Raw genomic sequence first — 14,309 nt, 5'->3', positions numbered from 1 at the left:
TGTCCAAAGTGATGTAATATGCATTTATCCAAACTAACGTGTTTATGGTCTGGGTTCATCCAACAGATAATTCTTCAGATTAATCTAATGGTTATTTTACTTAGTCTAGCCCAGATATGCTCATGTTGAGGGTGTCTGTATCTGTCTGGGTGTGTTTAGGTGTAGCAGGATGAAGTGCCAAATACACCATCGCTCCTCTGGACAGAGTGAAGATCTTACTGCAAGCCAACAGTCCCCACGACAAAGACCTGGGTAAGAACTGGATAACTCTGCTGCGGTGGAAGTGTTACTGAACATGTAAACATGTGTGTGTTTTGTCAGTTGGTTTGTCAGTGTCACTCATGTATCACCCCTCCCATGGACATCTGACACTGGTCTTCCTTCTTCTACCACCTAGTTGCAGCGAAAACTAAACTATGACATCCCTCCACACAATTATCTCTTGCTTATTTCTCTCCTTCACTCTCTCTCCTCGAGGTGTGGTAGCTACTCTCCGTGTCGTGCCAAGAAAGGAGGGTTACCTGGGGCTCTATAAAGGCAATGGGGCCATGATGGTCAGGATATTCCCCTACGGAGCTATCCAGTTCATGGCCTTTGACAAATACAAGAAGATCCTCAGTAAACAGCTGGGCGTCTCTGGACACATCCACAGGCCCGTGGTCGGTGCTATGGTAGGTGAGAGAAGATCCTCAGTAAACAGCTGGGCGTCTCTGGACACATCCACAGGCCCGTGGTCGGTGCTATGGTAGGTGAGAGAAGATCCTCAGTAAACATCTGGGCGTCTCTGGACACATCCACAGGCCCGTGGTCGGTGATATGGCAGGTGAGAGAAGATCAGTGGTGGAAAGGGCCTCTTTCATGGCAGGGAGGGAGAATCCAGAAAAGACAAACGGAGGCTTGTATAATGCAGAGAAGATACTTCCTCACTCCTGATTATTTTTCCACAACAATAGTTTCAACAAAACATCAACAGTTGTTGGTTAGTATATTTTATCTTACCATGTTATTATTTCTCAGGGATGACAGCAGTGATATGTACGTACCCTCTTGACGTGATCAGAGCCTGTCTGGCTTACCAGATGAAAGGACACCATCGCTACACGGGCATCAGAAATGCCTTCCAGACCATGTACCTAAAGGTATGCTATTTTATTTGTTCTGACCTATCCCTTTATTTGTCTTTCAGTTTCACATTCAACCTGTTACCTGTGTTTGTGTTTCTCATTAACTGATTCTCAGTGGTGGTGTTTATTTTAAATTTTTAAAGGAAGGAGGCATCCCTGGCTTCTACAAGGGATTGATCCCAACCCTTATAGGCATGACTCCATATGCAGGTGAACACACACACACGGTGTTGTGACTAACTTTTTGTCCACTTCATTGTGGGCCTCATTTGTTTTGTCCTCCTCTGCTCTCCCTCCCTCCCTCCCTCCCTCCCTCCCTCCCTCCCTCCCTCCCTCCCTCCCTCCCTCCCTCCCTCCCTCCCTCCCTCCCTCCCTCCCTCCCTCCCTCCCTCCCTCCCTCCCTCCCTCCCTCCCTCCCTCCCTCCCTCCCTCCCTCCAGGGTTCTTGTTCATTACCAGAGATACTGGGACGACCGTCCTCAGACAACCCAGAGGTGCTGGTGCTGTAGACCCACGTCAACCTGCTCTGTGGAAGGGGTGGCCGGAGCTGTCCACAGACCATATAGTAGGTTGATTGATTGACTGATTGTGTGTTTGACTGATGGATTGATTGGTTTTAAAGACCTACCCTCTTCTCTTCTCCCTGTTCCCCTCCTTTCTTCTACCTCTACATGTTCCCCTCTTCTCCTCTCCCTGTTCCCCCCTTCTCCGTCTCCTCTCCCCGTTCCCCCCTTCTCCGTCTCCTCTCCCCGTTCCCCCCTTCTCCGTCTCCTCTCCCCGTTCCCCCCTTCTCCGTCTCCTCTCCCTGTTCCCTTCTTCTCTTCTCCACTCCCTGTTCCCCTCTTCTCCGTCTCCTCTCCTTGTTCCCCCCTTCTCCTTCTCCTCTCCCTGTTCCTCTCTTCTCCTCTCCTCTCCCTGTTCCCCTCTTCTCCTCTCCCTGTTCCCCTCTTCTCCTCTCCCTGTTCCCCTCTTCTCCTCTCCCTGTTCCCCTCTTCTCCTCCCCCTGTTCCCCTCTTCTCCTCTCCCTGTTCCCCCCTTCTCCGTCTCCTCTCCCTGTTCCCCCCTTCTCCGTCTCCTCTCCCTGTTCCCTCCGTCTCCTCTCCCTGTTCCCTTCTTCTCTTCTCCTCTCCCTGTTCCCCTCTTCTCTTCTCCTCTCCCTGTTCCCCCCTTCTCTTCTCTTCTCCCTGTTCTTCTCTTCTCCTCTCCCTGTTCCCCTCTTCTCCTCTCCCCGTTCCCCCCTTCTCCGTCTCCTCTCCCTGTTCCCCTCTTCTCCGTCTCCTCTCCCTGTTCCCCTCTTCTCCGTCTCCTCTCCCTGTTCCCCCCTTCTCCGTCTCCTCTCCCTGTTCCCCCCTTCTCCGTCTCCTCTCCCTGTTCCCCCCCTTCTCCGTCTCCTCTCCTTGTTCCCCCCTTCTCCGTCTCCTCTCCCTGTTCCCCCCTTCTCCGTCTCCTCTCCCTGTTCCCCTCTTCTCCTCTCCCTGTTCCCCCCTTCTCTTCTCCACTCCCTGTTCACCTCTTCTCCGTCACCTCTCCTTGTTCCCCCCTTCTCCGTCTCCTCTCCCTGTTCCCCTCTTCTCCTCTCCCTGTTCCCCCCTTCTCTGTCTCCTCTCCCTGTTCCCCCCTTCTCCGTCTCCTCTCCCTGTTCCCTTCTTCTCTTCTCCACTCCCTGTTCACCTCTTCTCCGTCTCCTCTCCCTGTTCCCCCCTTCTCTGTCTCCTCTCCTTGTTCCCCCCCTTCTCCGTCTCCTCTCCCTGTTCCCCTCTTCTCCTCTCCCTGTTCCCCCCTTCTCTGTCTCCTCTCCCTGTTCACCTCTTCTCCGTCTCCTCTCCCTGTTCCCTTCTTCTCCGTCTCCTCTCCCCGTTCCCCCCTTCTCCGTCTCCTCTCCCCGTTTCCCCCTTCTCCGTCTCCTCTCCCTGTTCCCCCCTTCTCCGTCTCCTCTCCCTGTTCCCTTCTTCTCTTCTCCACTCCCTGTTCCCCTCTTCTCCGTCTCCTCTCCTTGTTCCCCCCTTCTCCTTCTCCTCTCCCTGTTCCTCTCTTCTCCTCTCCTCTACCTGTTCCCCTCTTCTCCTCTCCCTGTTCCCCTCTTCTCCTCTCCCTGTTCCCCTCTTCTCCTCCCCCTGTTCCCCTCTTCTCCTCTCCCTGTTCCCCCCTTCTCCGTCTCCTCTCCCTGTTCCCTTCTTCTCTTCTCCACTCCCTGTTCACCTCTTCTCCGTCTCCTCTCCCTGTTCCCCCCTTCTCTGTCTCCTCTCCTTGTTCCCCCCTTCTCCGTCACCTCTCCTTGTTCCCCCCTTCTCCGTCTCCGTCTCCTCTCCCTGTTCCCTTCTTCTCTTCTCCTCTCCCTGTTCCCCTCTTCTCCGTCCCCTCTCCTTGTTCCCCCCTTCTCCTTCTCCTCTCCTTGTTCCTCTCTTCTCCTCTCCTTGTTCCCCTCTTCTCCTCTCCCTGTTCCCCCCTTCTCCGTCTCCTCTCCTTGTTCCCCCCTTCTCCGTCTCCTCTCCCTGTTCCCTTCTTCTCTTCTCCACTCCCTGTTCACCTCTTCTCCGTCTCCTCTCCCTGTTCCCCTCTTCTCCGTCTCCTCTCCCTGTTCCCCCCTTCTCTGTCTCCTCTCCTTGTTCCACCCTTCTCCGTCTCCTCTCCCTGTTCCCCCCTTCTCTGTCTCCTCTCCCTGTTCCCTTCTTCTCTTCTCCACTCCCTGTTCACCTCTTCTCCGTCTCCTCTCCCTGTTCCCCTCTTCTCCGTCTCCTCTCCCTGTTCCCCCCTTCTCTGTCTCCTCTCCTTGTTCCCCCCCTTCTCCGTCTCCTCTCCTTGTTCCCCCCCTTCTCCGTCTCCTCTCCTTGTTCCCCCCTTCTCCGTCTCCTCTCCTTGTTCCCCCCCTTCTCCGTCTCCTCTCCTTGTTCCCCCCTTCTCCGTCTCCTCTCCCTGTTCCCTTCTTCTCTTCTCCACTCCCTGTTCACCTGTTCACCTCTTCTTTGTCTCCTCTCCCTGTTCCCCTCTTCTCTGTCACCTGTCCAGAGTACTCCTCTTCTCCATCTCCTCTCCCAGCTATCCTCTAGATGTTGCCTGGAGAAGGATGCGGTTAGGAGTGGTGCTTCCTGAATCTGACAAATGTCGGTAAGTGGCGCCATTTAACCCTTCCTCTCCAAACACAGGGCTCTTATTTTTTTTTGAAAGTATATACCCCTGCACATATAATCTAATGTATTACGATCTGAAAGGCAAAAGGACCCTGTTTGAATACTTAGAAAAATCGCTTGGCAATAGGAGTTTTGTGGAGTGTGGGTATTATTGAGTCGTGCCTTGCCGTGCAGTCATGAGTGAACATGGTTGGTCCTCAAGGAGACTACAGCATACCAGGCCTGCCTTTCACAGTTCACCCTGTTGCACCGTGGCAGTGGAATTACTCCAGCACCTGATACTCCGTCATGATTTACTAGACAATCTCCTCACTTAGAGTAAGACTGTTGAGTTACTATGTTCTACTCCATACAATGAGGGCTTGTGTGTCTGATGATGTCATTCCCGAGCCTGTGTGTATGTCTCTGTCTGTATTAACCAGCCAAACAGACTGTCACTGGCTGAATAACCTGTTCCAAACATCTCTAACTCATTTTTATCTTTTATTATCATGTAATTAACATATTACAATGTAATTGATAAATACGTTCCTGCTAAGCACTGTAAAATAAAGCATAACTTTGTCTTCCCACTTGTCTCCCTCTACAGTACCCTGACCAAGACTCTTGTATACAGTCAGTATGGGGTGAAGAAGGGTCTGTACAGAGGCCTGTCTCTCAACTACATCTGCTGTGTGTCCTCACAGGCTGTGGCCTTTATCACCTATGGGGTGAAGAAGCAAACCATCCACCTCAACTAGCTGCTCCCTCACCATCCATCTCTACCCTTCATCGTTGCATAGCGGGACCGAGGCACGTTCTCTGGGGCTATATGTTCTGAAAGGTTTAGAAAGATCCCTAGCAGCTGTCTATTTCAAAACAGCCCAGACAAGAGCGTTCTCTGGGGCTATATGTTCTGAAATGTTAAGGGAATATTGCCTATTAGATATGTTTATTTGCCCTAGTAAACGTTTTCAGTTTTAAGGAAGTCGGCTTCCATTCGGAGGTGTTGACCCCTGCTACCAGAGGCGGCCATTGTGGCTCAGCCACTGGAGCCCAGCCTAGTAGCTGCTTACCCCAGTCGGAAAGCAGAGGAATGCTAGGCGCTGGGCCCCATGGCAGTGCTAATCCAGTGCCCATGTCTGTGTCTGCGCCTATAATGTTGTGCTGAAACCATCCGCCAAACCTGTGGCTTGGCTTTGGACAACACCCCGGCAACTATTGCCATGGCTACCTATAGACAATGGCTTCCTCTGCTTCGACGGGCAGCTATGGGCAATGAACCCCTAACAACACTCGTTGGTAATGCCATGGAAACCCAATTATGTACACTGCTCCCCCATCCTACCCCACCACCCGCCCCTAAGAAGTCACCCAGCCAATGACGGAGGGGAAAGTCACACCGGACAATCTGGCTTATCCAATCGGAGGCCTTCTTTTCCTCATGTACCTACTGTTGTGAGTACAAATCTAGACACATAATCAATGAGACAAGGATTTAAATGTGTAGTATGTCAGTTATAAGAGTCCAGATTCAACTACCAAACATTTTATGAGAATAAAGAAACACTCCCCAAGCTTGTGTTGAACACAGAACTGTACTTTTTGAGCAGCCTAAGTCTAATAGAATCCTAATGATAAAATCCCACATCAGTTTGTTCAAAACGGAACATAATTTATTTTTTATTTTGATACTCCCCAAAAAGTCTTATTGTCTGTCTGACATCGAAACAGGTTTGCTTTCTAATTTGTTCACCCCATGCAGTTTAACAGATGTGTCTCTGTAGGAGTGTTGTGTGTGTGTGGTGTGTGTGTGTGTGTTAAAGCATCCGTTCAGCTTTCAGTGTGTAGTGTGTCTCTTGTTTATGGTGCATGTTAGATTCAGGGAATGAGGCCGTGATTTACTATTGTAGCGTGCAGAAACAGTTATGTCTCATTCTAATGATGTTGTGTATCTACCGGGAGGATTTAGAATTTATAGAGATTTGTGTCTATGAGAGAGTCCAAGGGACTAGTATCCATTAGGGTTACAAAATTTAACTTTTCCAAAATGCCCAGGTTTCCCAGACATCCCAGGTACAGGATGGAAATGGAACACGTTGGAATTTTGGGAAACTTACCTACCAGAAGACTGGTGTTGACATTGTTCCTATAAGAGGACCATGAACTGATGTATGGACTGATGGCGGTGGTTCTAGCATATGTTATATTTGCTCCCCGTCTACATTTCCTGTGTTCAGGTGTATGTAGAAAGAGTTTGTCAGCTACTGAGATCTAGACACTAGCATAAATAAATACATATATAATTTGAAGCACCCAAATGGAAACCTGAGTTAAGCACTTCAGGAAGAAACTTGCACTTGGAAGACGTGGATGTCTATTAAGGCTGCCCCCCGCACCTCTCTGATTCAGAGGGGTTGGGTTGAATTCGGAAGACACATATCAGTTGAAGACATTCAGTTGTACAACCTGCTAGTTATCCCCCTTTCCTTTGGCTCTTTTGTGTTTATTTATGATAGTGTAGTATGACTCTGTCCACAAGGGGTCAGAAATGAGTCCGTAATATGTTTACCCACAACAACAGCCTGCCCTGGATGTAACTGGACTTTACATTACCATGCCGAATCAAAATTAAATAATGTATTGATCACATGCGCCGAATAAAACAGGTGTAGGCCGTACCGTTAAATGCTTACTTACAAGCCCTTAACCAATAATGCAGGGTTTTAACAAAGTAAGAGAAAATGTGCTAAATAAACTAAAGGAACGATAGCCTCATTATTGTTATTTTATTGTGTTACTATGTACAAAGCCTTCATACCCACTACAGAGGTTTCTGTAATCTTATCAGTCCATTGTTATCATGATGATCCCCACACTGGAGTGCCTTGGGAATATGGGCCTTGTTCTTATCTTGTTAAGCCAAATGATGTAAGGAAATAGGAAGTCATGAGAATCATATATACACTACCGGTCAAAGGTTTTACAACACCTCCTCATTCAAGGGTTTTTCTTTATTTTTACTATTTTCTACATTGTAGAATCATAGTGAAGACGTCAAAACTATGAAATAACCAAATCAAATTTTATTTGTCTCATGCGCCGAATACAACTGCTATAGACCTTACAGTGAAATGCTTTACTTACAAGCCCTTTACCAACAATACAGTTTTAAGAAAAAATAAGATATTAGAATAACAAATCATTAAAGAGCAGCAGTAAATAACAATAGCGAGGCTTTATACAGGGGGTACCGGTACAGAGTCTATGTGCGGGAGCACCGGTGTCGAGGTAATTGAGGTAATATGTTATTAGGAGTAGCAGAAGTGTAGGGGGGGGGGCAATGCAAATAGTCTGGGTAACCATTTGATTAGCTGTTCAGGAGAAGCTGTTTAGAAGCCTCTTGGACCTAGACTTGGTGCTTTGGTACCGCTTGCCGTGCGATAGCAGAGAGAACAGTCTGACGAGGGTGGCAGGAGTTAGTTGTTAGGGCCTTCCTCTGACACCGCCTGGTATAGAGGTCCTGAAAAGCAGGAAGCTTGGCCTCAGTGATGTACTGGGCCGTATGCACTACCCTCTGTAGTGCCTTGCAGTTGCCATACCAGGCAGTGATGCAACCAGTCATGCTCTCGATGGTGCAGCTGTAGAACCTTTTGAGGATCTAAGGACCCATGCAAATTCTTTTCATTGTCCTGAGGGGGAATAGGTTTTGTCGTGTCCTCTTCACGACTGTCTTGGTGTGTTTGGACCATTCTAGTTTGTTGGTGATGTGGACGCCAAGGAACTTGAAGCTTTCAACCTGTTCCACTACAGCCCCGTCGATGAGAATGGGGGCATTCTCAGTCCTCTTTTTCCTGTAGTCCACAATCATCTCCTTTTGTCTTGATCACATTGAGGGAGAGGTTGTTGTCCTTGCACCAGATGGTCAGGTCTCTGTCCTCCTCCCTATAGGCTGTCTCGTTGTTGTCGGTGATCAGGCCTACCACTTGTTGTGTCATCAGCAATCTTAATGATGGTGTTGGAGTCGTGCCTGGCCGTGCAGTCATGAGTGAACATAGAGTACAGGAGTGGACTGAGCACGCACTCCTGAGGGGTCCCTGTGTTGAGGATCAGCGTGGCGGATGTGTTACCTACCCTTCCCACCTGGGGGCGGCCCGTCAGGAAGTCCCAGGATCCAGTTGCAGAGGGAGGTGTTTAGCTTAGTGATGAGCTTTGAGGGCATGATGGTGTTGACCGCTGAGCTGTAGTCAATGAATAGCCTTCTCACATAGGTGTTCCTTTGGTCCAGGTGGGAAAGGACAGTGTGAAGTGCAATATAAATTGTATCATCTGTGGATCTGTTGGGGCGGTATGTAAATTGGAGTGGGTCTAGGGTTTCTGGGATGATGGTGTTGATGTGAGCCATGACCAGCCTTTCAAAGCACTTCATGGCTACAGACGTGAGTGCTATGGGTTGGTAGTCATTTAGGCAGATTATCTTAGTGTTCTTTGGCACAGGGACTATGGTGGTCTGCTTGAAACATGTTGGTATTACAGACTCAGACAAGGAGAGTGAAAATGTCAGTGAAGACTTGCCAGTTGGTCAGCGCATGCTCAGGGGTACAAGTCCTGGTATCCATCTGGCCTTGTGAATGTTGACCTGTTTAAAGGTTTTACTCACATCGGCTGCGGAGAGCGTGATCACACAGTCGTCCGGAACAGCTGATGCTCTCATGCATGTTTCAGTGTTATTTTGCTTGTCTGGTAGGCTCGTGTCACTGGGTAGTTCTCAGTGGAATCATGTAGCACACATGGAATCATGTAGTAACCAAACAAGTGTAAACAAATCAAAATATATTTTATATTTGAGATTCTTCAAATAGCCACCCTTTGCCTTGATGACAGCTTTGCACACTCTTGGCATTCGCTCAACCAGCTTCATGAGGTAGTCACCTGGAATGCATTTCAATTAACAGGTGTGCCTTGTTAAAAGTTCATTTGTGGAATTTCTTTCCTTCTTAATGTGTTTGAGCCAATCAGTTGTATTGTGACATGGTAGGTGCGGTATATAGAAGATAGTATGGACTTGGTCTTTTACCAAATAGGGCTATGGCAAGAACAGCTCAAATAAGCAAAGAGAAAAAACGACAGTCCATCATTACTTTAAGACATGGTCAGTCAATACAGAACATTTCAAGAACTTTAAATGTTTCTTCAAGTGAAGTTGCAAAAAACATCAAGCGCTATGATGAAACTGGCTCTCATGAGGACCACCACAGGAATGTAAGACCCAGAGTTACCTCTGCTGCAGAGGATAAGTTCATTAGAGTTACCAGCCTCAGAAATTGCAGCCCAAATAAATGCTTCACAAGAGTTGAAGTAACAGACACATCTCAACATCAACTGTTCAGAGGAGACTGTGATTCAGGCCTTCATGGTTGAATTGCTGAAAGAAACCACTAGTAAAGGACACCAATAAGAAGAAGAGACTTGCTTGGGCCAAGAAATATGAGCATTGAACATTGGACTGGTGGAAATGTGTCCTTTGGTCTGGAGTCCAAATTGGAGATATTTGGTTCAAGCAACACAGGACTTACAAGGCCAAGCAACACAGGACTTACATGTATGTTACAGGGCTATAAAAAAGATGAGGCCATACTCTCTTTGGAGCACTGATGCTCTGTCCCAATGCACATCTCTCCTATGGGAATGTTTACCACTGTCCCAATGCACATCTCTCCTAAGGGAATGTTTACCAATGATTTCTCCCAGCCCACCCATGGCATGGTAGCTAAGCCCTTAGCCTTTACCTCTTAAGTCAATCTCATCGATGCTCAGACTTTATTCTCTATGGTCTTTTGTACAAGATGTGTTATTTTGGCGCTAGGAAACTTTATGCAATCGTTTTTTTATTTAACCTTTATTTAACTAGCAAGTTGGTTAAGGACAAATTGTTATTTACAATTACGGCCTACCCCGGCCAAACCTGGACAACGCTGGGCCAATTGTGCGCTACCCTATGGGACTCCCAATTACAGCCGGATGTGATACAGCCTGGATTCGAACCAGGGAATGTAGTGACACCTCTCTGCACTGAGATGCATTGCCTTAGACCGCTGCGCCCCTTGAGAGCCGTGTTTAGTCGACTGAAACCAGGGTTATGTTCAGCAGTGTAAACGTGGGGGAAAACATTTTGTCAAATGCAAATGACAGATTGAGGTAGCATATTTTCTGTTTCACAGCATTTCATCCCATTGAGGTGCCTGCTGAATGTGACCTTGTTGAAACAGTTTTGTGAATCCTATCATGGGTTTAAGACATGATTGTCTCAGTTAATGTATGTACTTAGGGTGAGATTGGTTGCATTGATAAGTGGAGCACCTGAGATGTCTGCATTGAATGTATTAATGTGTTTATTCTGTAGACCTAAACTATGCTTTTGAAACGCTACGGGCCAAATGTCCATAAGATCTATGCTTGTAACTCAAATGTTCATGTATATCTTCATTTACATCATTACTTGGTTCAGAGTTAGGGCCAATTCCATTTCAATTCAGCCAATTCAGGAAGTAAACTGAAATCCCAATTCTATAATGACCCTCATTGAAAAGCAATGACAAGTATTGGAATTTACATGTCGGTTTACCTGCTGAATTGAAAAGAAGGGAACATATCAACTCACTGCTGCTCAATATATCCTGACAGTAGTCTACACATGACCTATCCTAGCCTGGTTAAAACAGACTAAATAAACACTGCTCACCTTACCGTATGGACAATGGTGAGTACAGCGTTATGTCTTGTGTAACCAGGCTAGAACTAGCCCGTCTTCAGATCCGTTTATTTATGATCAATGTTTAATGATGATATTCTAATAATATATCAGGGAAGGAATGGTTTATTTATTTTTATTTATACATCAATTCTTGTCAGTTTCTTGTTCTGATTTTATAAATGATAAAATATCAGAATTGTGTTAAAATGTTGTATGTTATTGAGTCATTTTAAAGGCTGTTATTTCTCATACAGAACTTATGATTTGGTTGGTTGTTAGGAATTTTATGAATAAATGACAAACAATATCCCCATTTTAAATGAAACTGTAACTAAGTCAACTATACCCTGTTTTATTATATCTGATTAACAATATGAGTTCATAAGTGAGGGATTGTGGAGCCTGAAACGGGGTAATTACATTTAAATAAATACCATTCCAGCCAGGTTGGAGGAGATTAGGAGTGAGGGTTTTTAAGTAAGGAGAAAAGGTCTTTAAACTATGGTTGAACAGATGAAATTTACCTCTGGGGTGTTTTAGATAAGGCAGTGAGTGCATTCCTAGGTTTTCTGTTAACTAGAACTGTCAGCTAAGTGGTGATCAATAATGGTGAGGGGTCAAGAGTTAATTCAGTTATATAGTGTGTCCTGTGTGTGCGCTAGTGAGACGGAATGAACTTTTAAACTTGCTTTGTCTTGGTCGGGAGGAAGAGATTCATTCACCAATGAAGTCATATTTTGTATATAAACTGTTGTTCGTGGTTACATGGCAGCGCGCTCCGAGAATAAATACTATTATCTATTTTTGATAAGACTGGTCTCCGTCTATTTTATGCAAATAAGAATCTTGCAAATTCTCATTAAATAGACTAAGTGAATTCAATGAATGAAAACATATTGGAAATAATGAAATTACAGTAACATTGGTGTGGTTTACTCATCATGTAAGAAATGTATTGTTATCTTAACAAATAGGTTACATAAATATATCCTTTGAATATGTAAAACCTGCTATAATATGCTAAACCTGTTATTATGGTTCAGTCTCCACTTCAGTTTCCCGAGAAGGACGCTGTGGGTGTTGGTCCTGCCCTGTGCTTTACACACTACTGTCTGTGACTTTGAGATTAGATTGCTGCACAACATCTCTGAGTAAACCAGATATTCTTTTTGCTTCTCCATTCCTACGTGGCTTGAGGTAGAAGTTGCCTTTTAACTGAACTAGGATCAGCTTACCCTCCTCTAGTGTCTCTTGACAAACGGGTTGCTTCCGTTAATGTGCCATTGTTCCGGCTTAACACTTCTGTACGTAACTGAACCTCAGTTTGGCATAGAGGAACTTGGTCAATGCCTTATCTGCTGGTTGCTCACATCACATCCCCCGGACACAAACTAGTAGCTAGCTAGATGGAGATCTCTGAGGGTATTTTTACTGAGTCCATTTCACAAGTAACTAGTTTGCTTCAACTGCCTTCACTAAAACTACTGCAAAGGTCTTGCCTGCTAACTTTTGGTTTAGAATCATGACTGTAGAAAAGGCCCATGGAGTTGGTGGAATAATCCTTTAATTCATTGCCATTTACTCAGCTGGGCCAGGGGCGCTTTAATTAGGTCAGGTGGAAATGTCCACAGACTACTCAGTAAATATACCACTTTATGGTTAAAGGAATTCCTGCCTCAGTCTCATCCATTCCTCTGTCACCTGACACGTGACCACCTGTTCACCTTCACTGTCAGTTATCCTACCTGTCCAGCTACCCACACAGATTCCACTAATCTTTCAATGACCTTCTGGCATGTCTGTTGGGAGAGTTGAAGAGGACCCTCCCAGGAACAATTTTATTTCCCTTTTTAAAGTTACCAAAAGAGTCTTTAATCCCAGACCCTATTCACTGCTTTTATTTAGGGTATGGTTTTATGAGACCATCTGCCAATCCAATCAACACAAGACTTTAGATTACTTTCTAGGGTTCTCAAACGTTTTCACTCAAGCCGTCCTTCCAGCATTGGGGAACATCTCGCGGCCCCTGTCTATTTCTATTGGCACGAACACTGACACTGACACAAACTGTTCACACCCCTCTTGTTGCCGGAGAGAACATTTAGCATATTTACGCTTTATTTCCCGCAATTCTACACATTTTGTCATGTCTGTCTTCATGTGATATTTGAGTGACTCAAACATTACAACAAACTCTATGGGCTAAAAAAATGTTAGCTGATATGGGCTAGTTGAGCTGGACATTTCTGTTATAAATAGCTCTCTAAGATATGCAATACCTGACATGACAAGAGGAATACTGATGATGCACGGCACAATTTCGAAATGGCGCCTTATGCATTCTACTCAAGAGTAAGTTGAAAGCCGGACTGAGTTTTTGAAAGCTGGACCCCCCCCCCCCCAGGACCAAACCACATACAGTCCTGCTTCACTATGGAACTATATTAGTGCATCCTTCTGTACCCTGCAGTGAAATAGTTGGAATCCATATTTGCATATATTTTCTTGAAACCAGGCTACACTGCCCACTGTTGTCTGATGTCACCTCGTGATTTGACTGCTAAATATGTGTAGCCTATTAATGGATGGCTAGAGAGCTACGCTCTACCTTTCTGAGTATTCACTGTAGATGAAAACATGTTCAATTGCTTTCATTGGCTTATTTTCACACTGCCCAAGTTTAAGACAAGGGTTTAGCATTTCCAAGAACAAGCTATATTTTCAAATAATCAAATTTCTTTACTTTTGGCTTCAGGAGAAACATAAGAAATAATATTTCCAATAACCTTTTTGAGGAATATCAACATTGCTTAACTTTCTCCATAAGTCTATAGTTAAGGAAAAAATTGCAGTTAAGACATTTCTTAAAGTATTGTTAATCTAGGCCCTGCTCTCAACCCTTCTGAGCATTCATTGTCTCTGCCCCCTTGAACCCTGTTTCCCCTCCTATATTCAACCTAACCTGGTCTTCAATCTGCTGTCTCCTATGGTAATGCTGTATTGGCAAGACGACACAATCTCTTCTGGGACCAGGCTATGTTAGATCTGGAACTCCCTAAAAACACGCCACTTCAATACAGCTACGACTTCTCGTAGCAGGTGCCAGAAACCATTATATTTACATTTGAGTCATTTAGCAGATGCTCGTATCCAGAGTGAACTACAGTTAGTGCATTCACCTTCAGATAGCTGGGTGAGACAACCACATATCACATTCATAGAAAGTACATTTTTCCTCAAAGTAGTTATCAGCAAAGTCAGTGCTTATACAAAAAAATGAGGGGGGGGGTTATTTAAGATACTCACAGGTGCCACTGACCACAAA

At 45.7% G+C, this 14,309-nt stretch overlaps 1 protein-coding gene across 1 annotated transcript; it reads left to right on the top strand.

The window, feature by feature from the left end:
* The first annotated feature begins 686 nt into the window (after positions 1 to 686).
* On the top strand, positions 687 to 7,008 carry LOC109890067 (graves disease carrier protein-like). Its single transcript, XM_031823792.1, has 6 exons — positions 687 to 749; positions 1,018 to 1,139; positions 1,268 to 1,334; positions 1,564 to 1,688; positions 4,130 to 4,228; positions 4,841 to 7,008. Exons 1-5 carry the CDS (start codon positions 743 to 745, stop codon positions 4,211 to 4,213), a joined length of 405 nt encoding a protein of 134 aa, XP_031679652.1. The 5' UTR covers positions 687 to 742; the 3' UTR covers positions 4,214 to 4,228; positions 4,841 to 7,008.
* The last annotated feature ends 7,301 nt before the right edge of the window (positions 7,009 to 14,309 follow it).

The sequence above is a fragment of the Oncorhynchus kisutch genome, linkage group LG4 (genome assembly GCF_002021735.2).
Source record: "Oncorhynchus kisutch isolate 150728-3 linkage group LG4, Okis_V2, whole genome shotgun sequence".
Lineage (NCBI taxonomy): Eukaryota > Metazoa > Chordata > Actinopteri > Salmoniformes > Salmonidae > Oncorhynchus > Oncorhynchus kisutch.
The sequence above is the reverse complement of the archived record's forward strand: the minus strand, read 5'-3'. Positions and strand labels throughout refer to the sequence as shown.

What these genes read in the sequence shown, in the direction of transcription:
- LOC109890067 (XM_031823792.1), top strand. An exon ending in AGGCATGACTCCATATGCAG is followed by an intron (nt 1,335 to 1,563) that starts GTGAACACACAC and finishes CCCTCCCTCCAG; the next exon opens with GGTTCTTGTTCATTACCAGA. An exon ending in AGCTGTCCACAGACCATATA is followed by an intron (nt 1,689 to 4,129) that starts GTAGGTTGATTG and finishes TCACCTGTCCAG; the next exon opens with AGTACTCCTCTTCTCCATCT.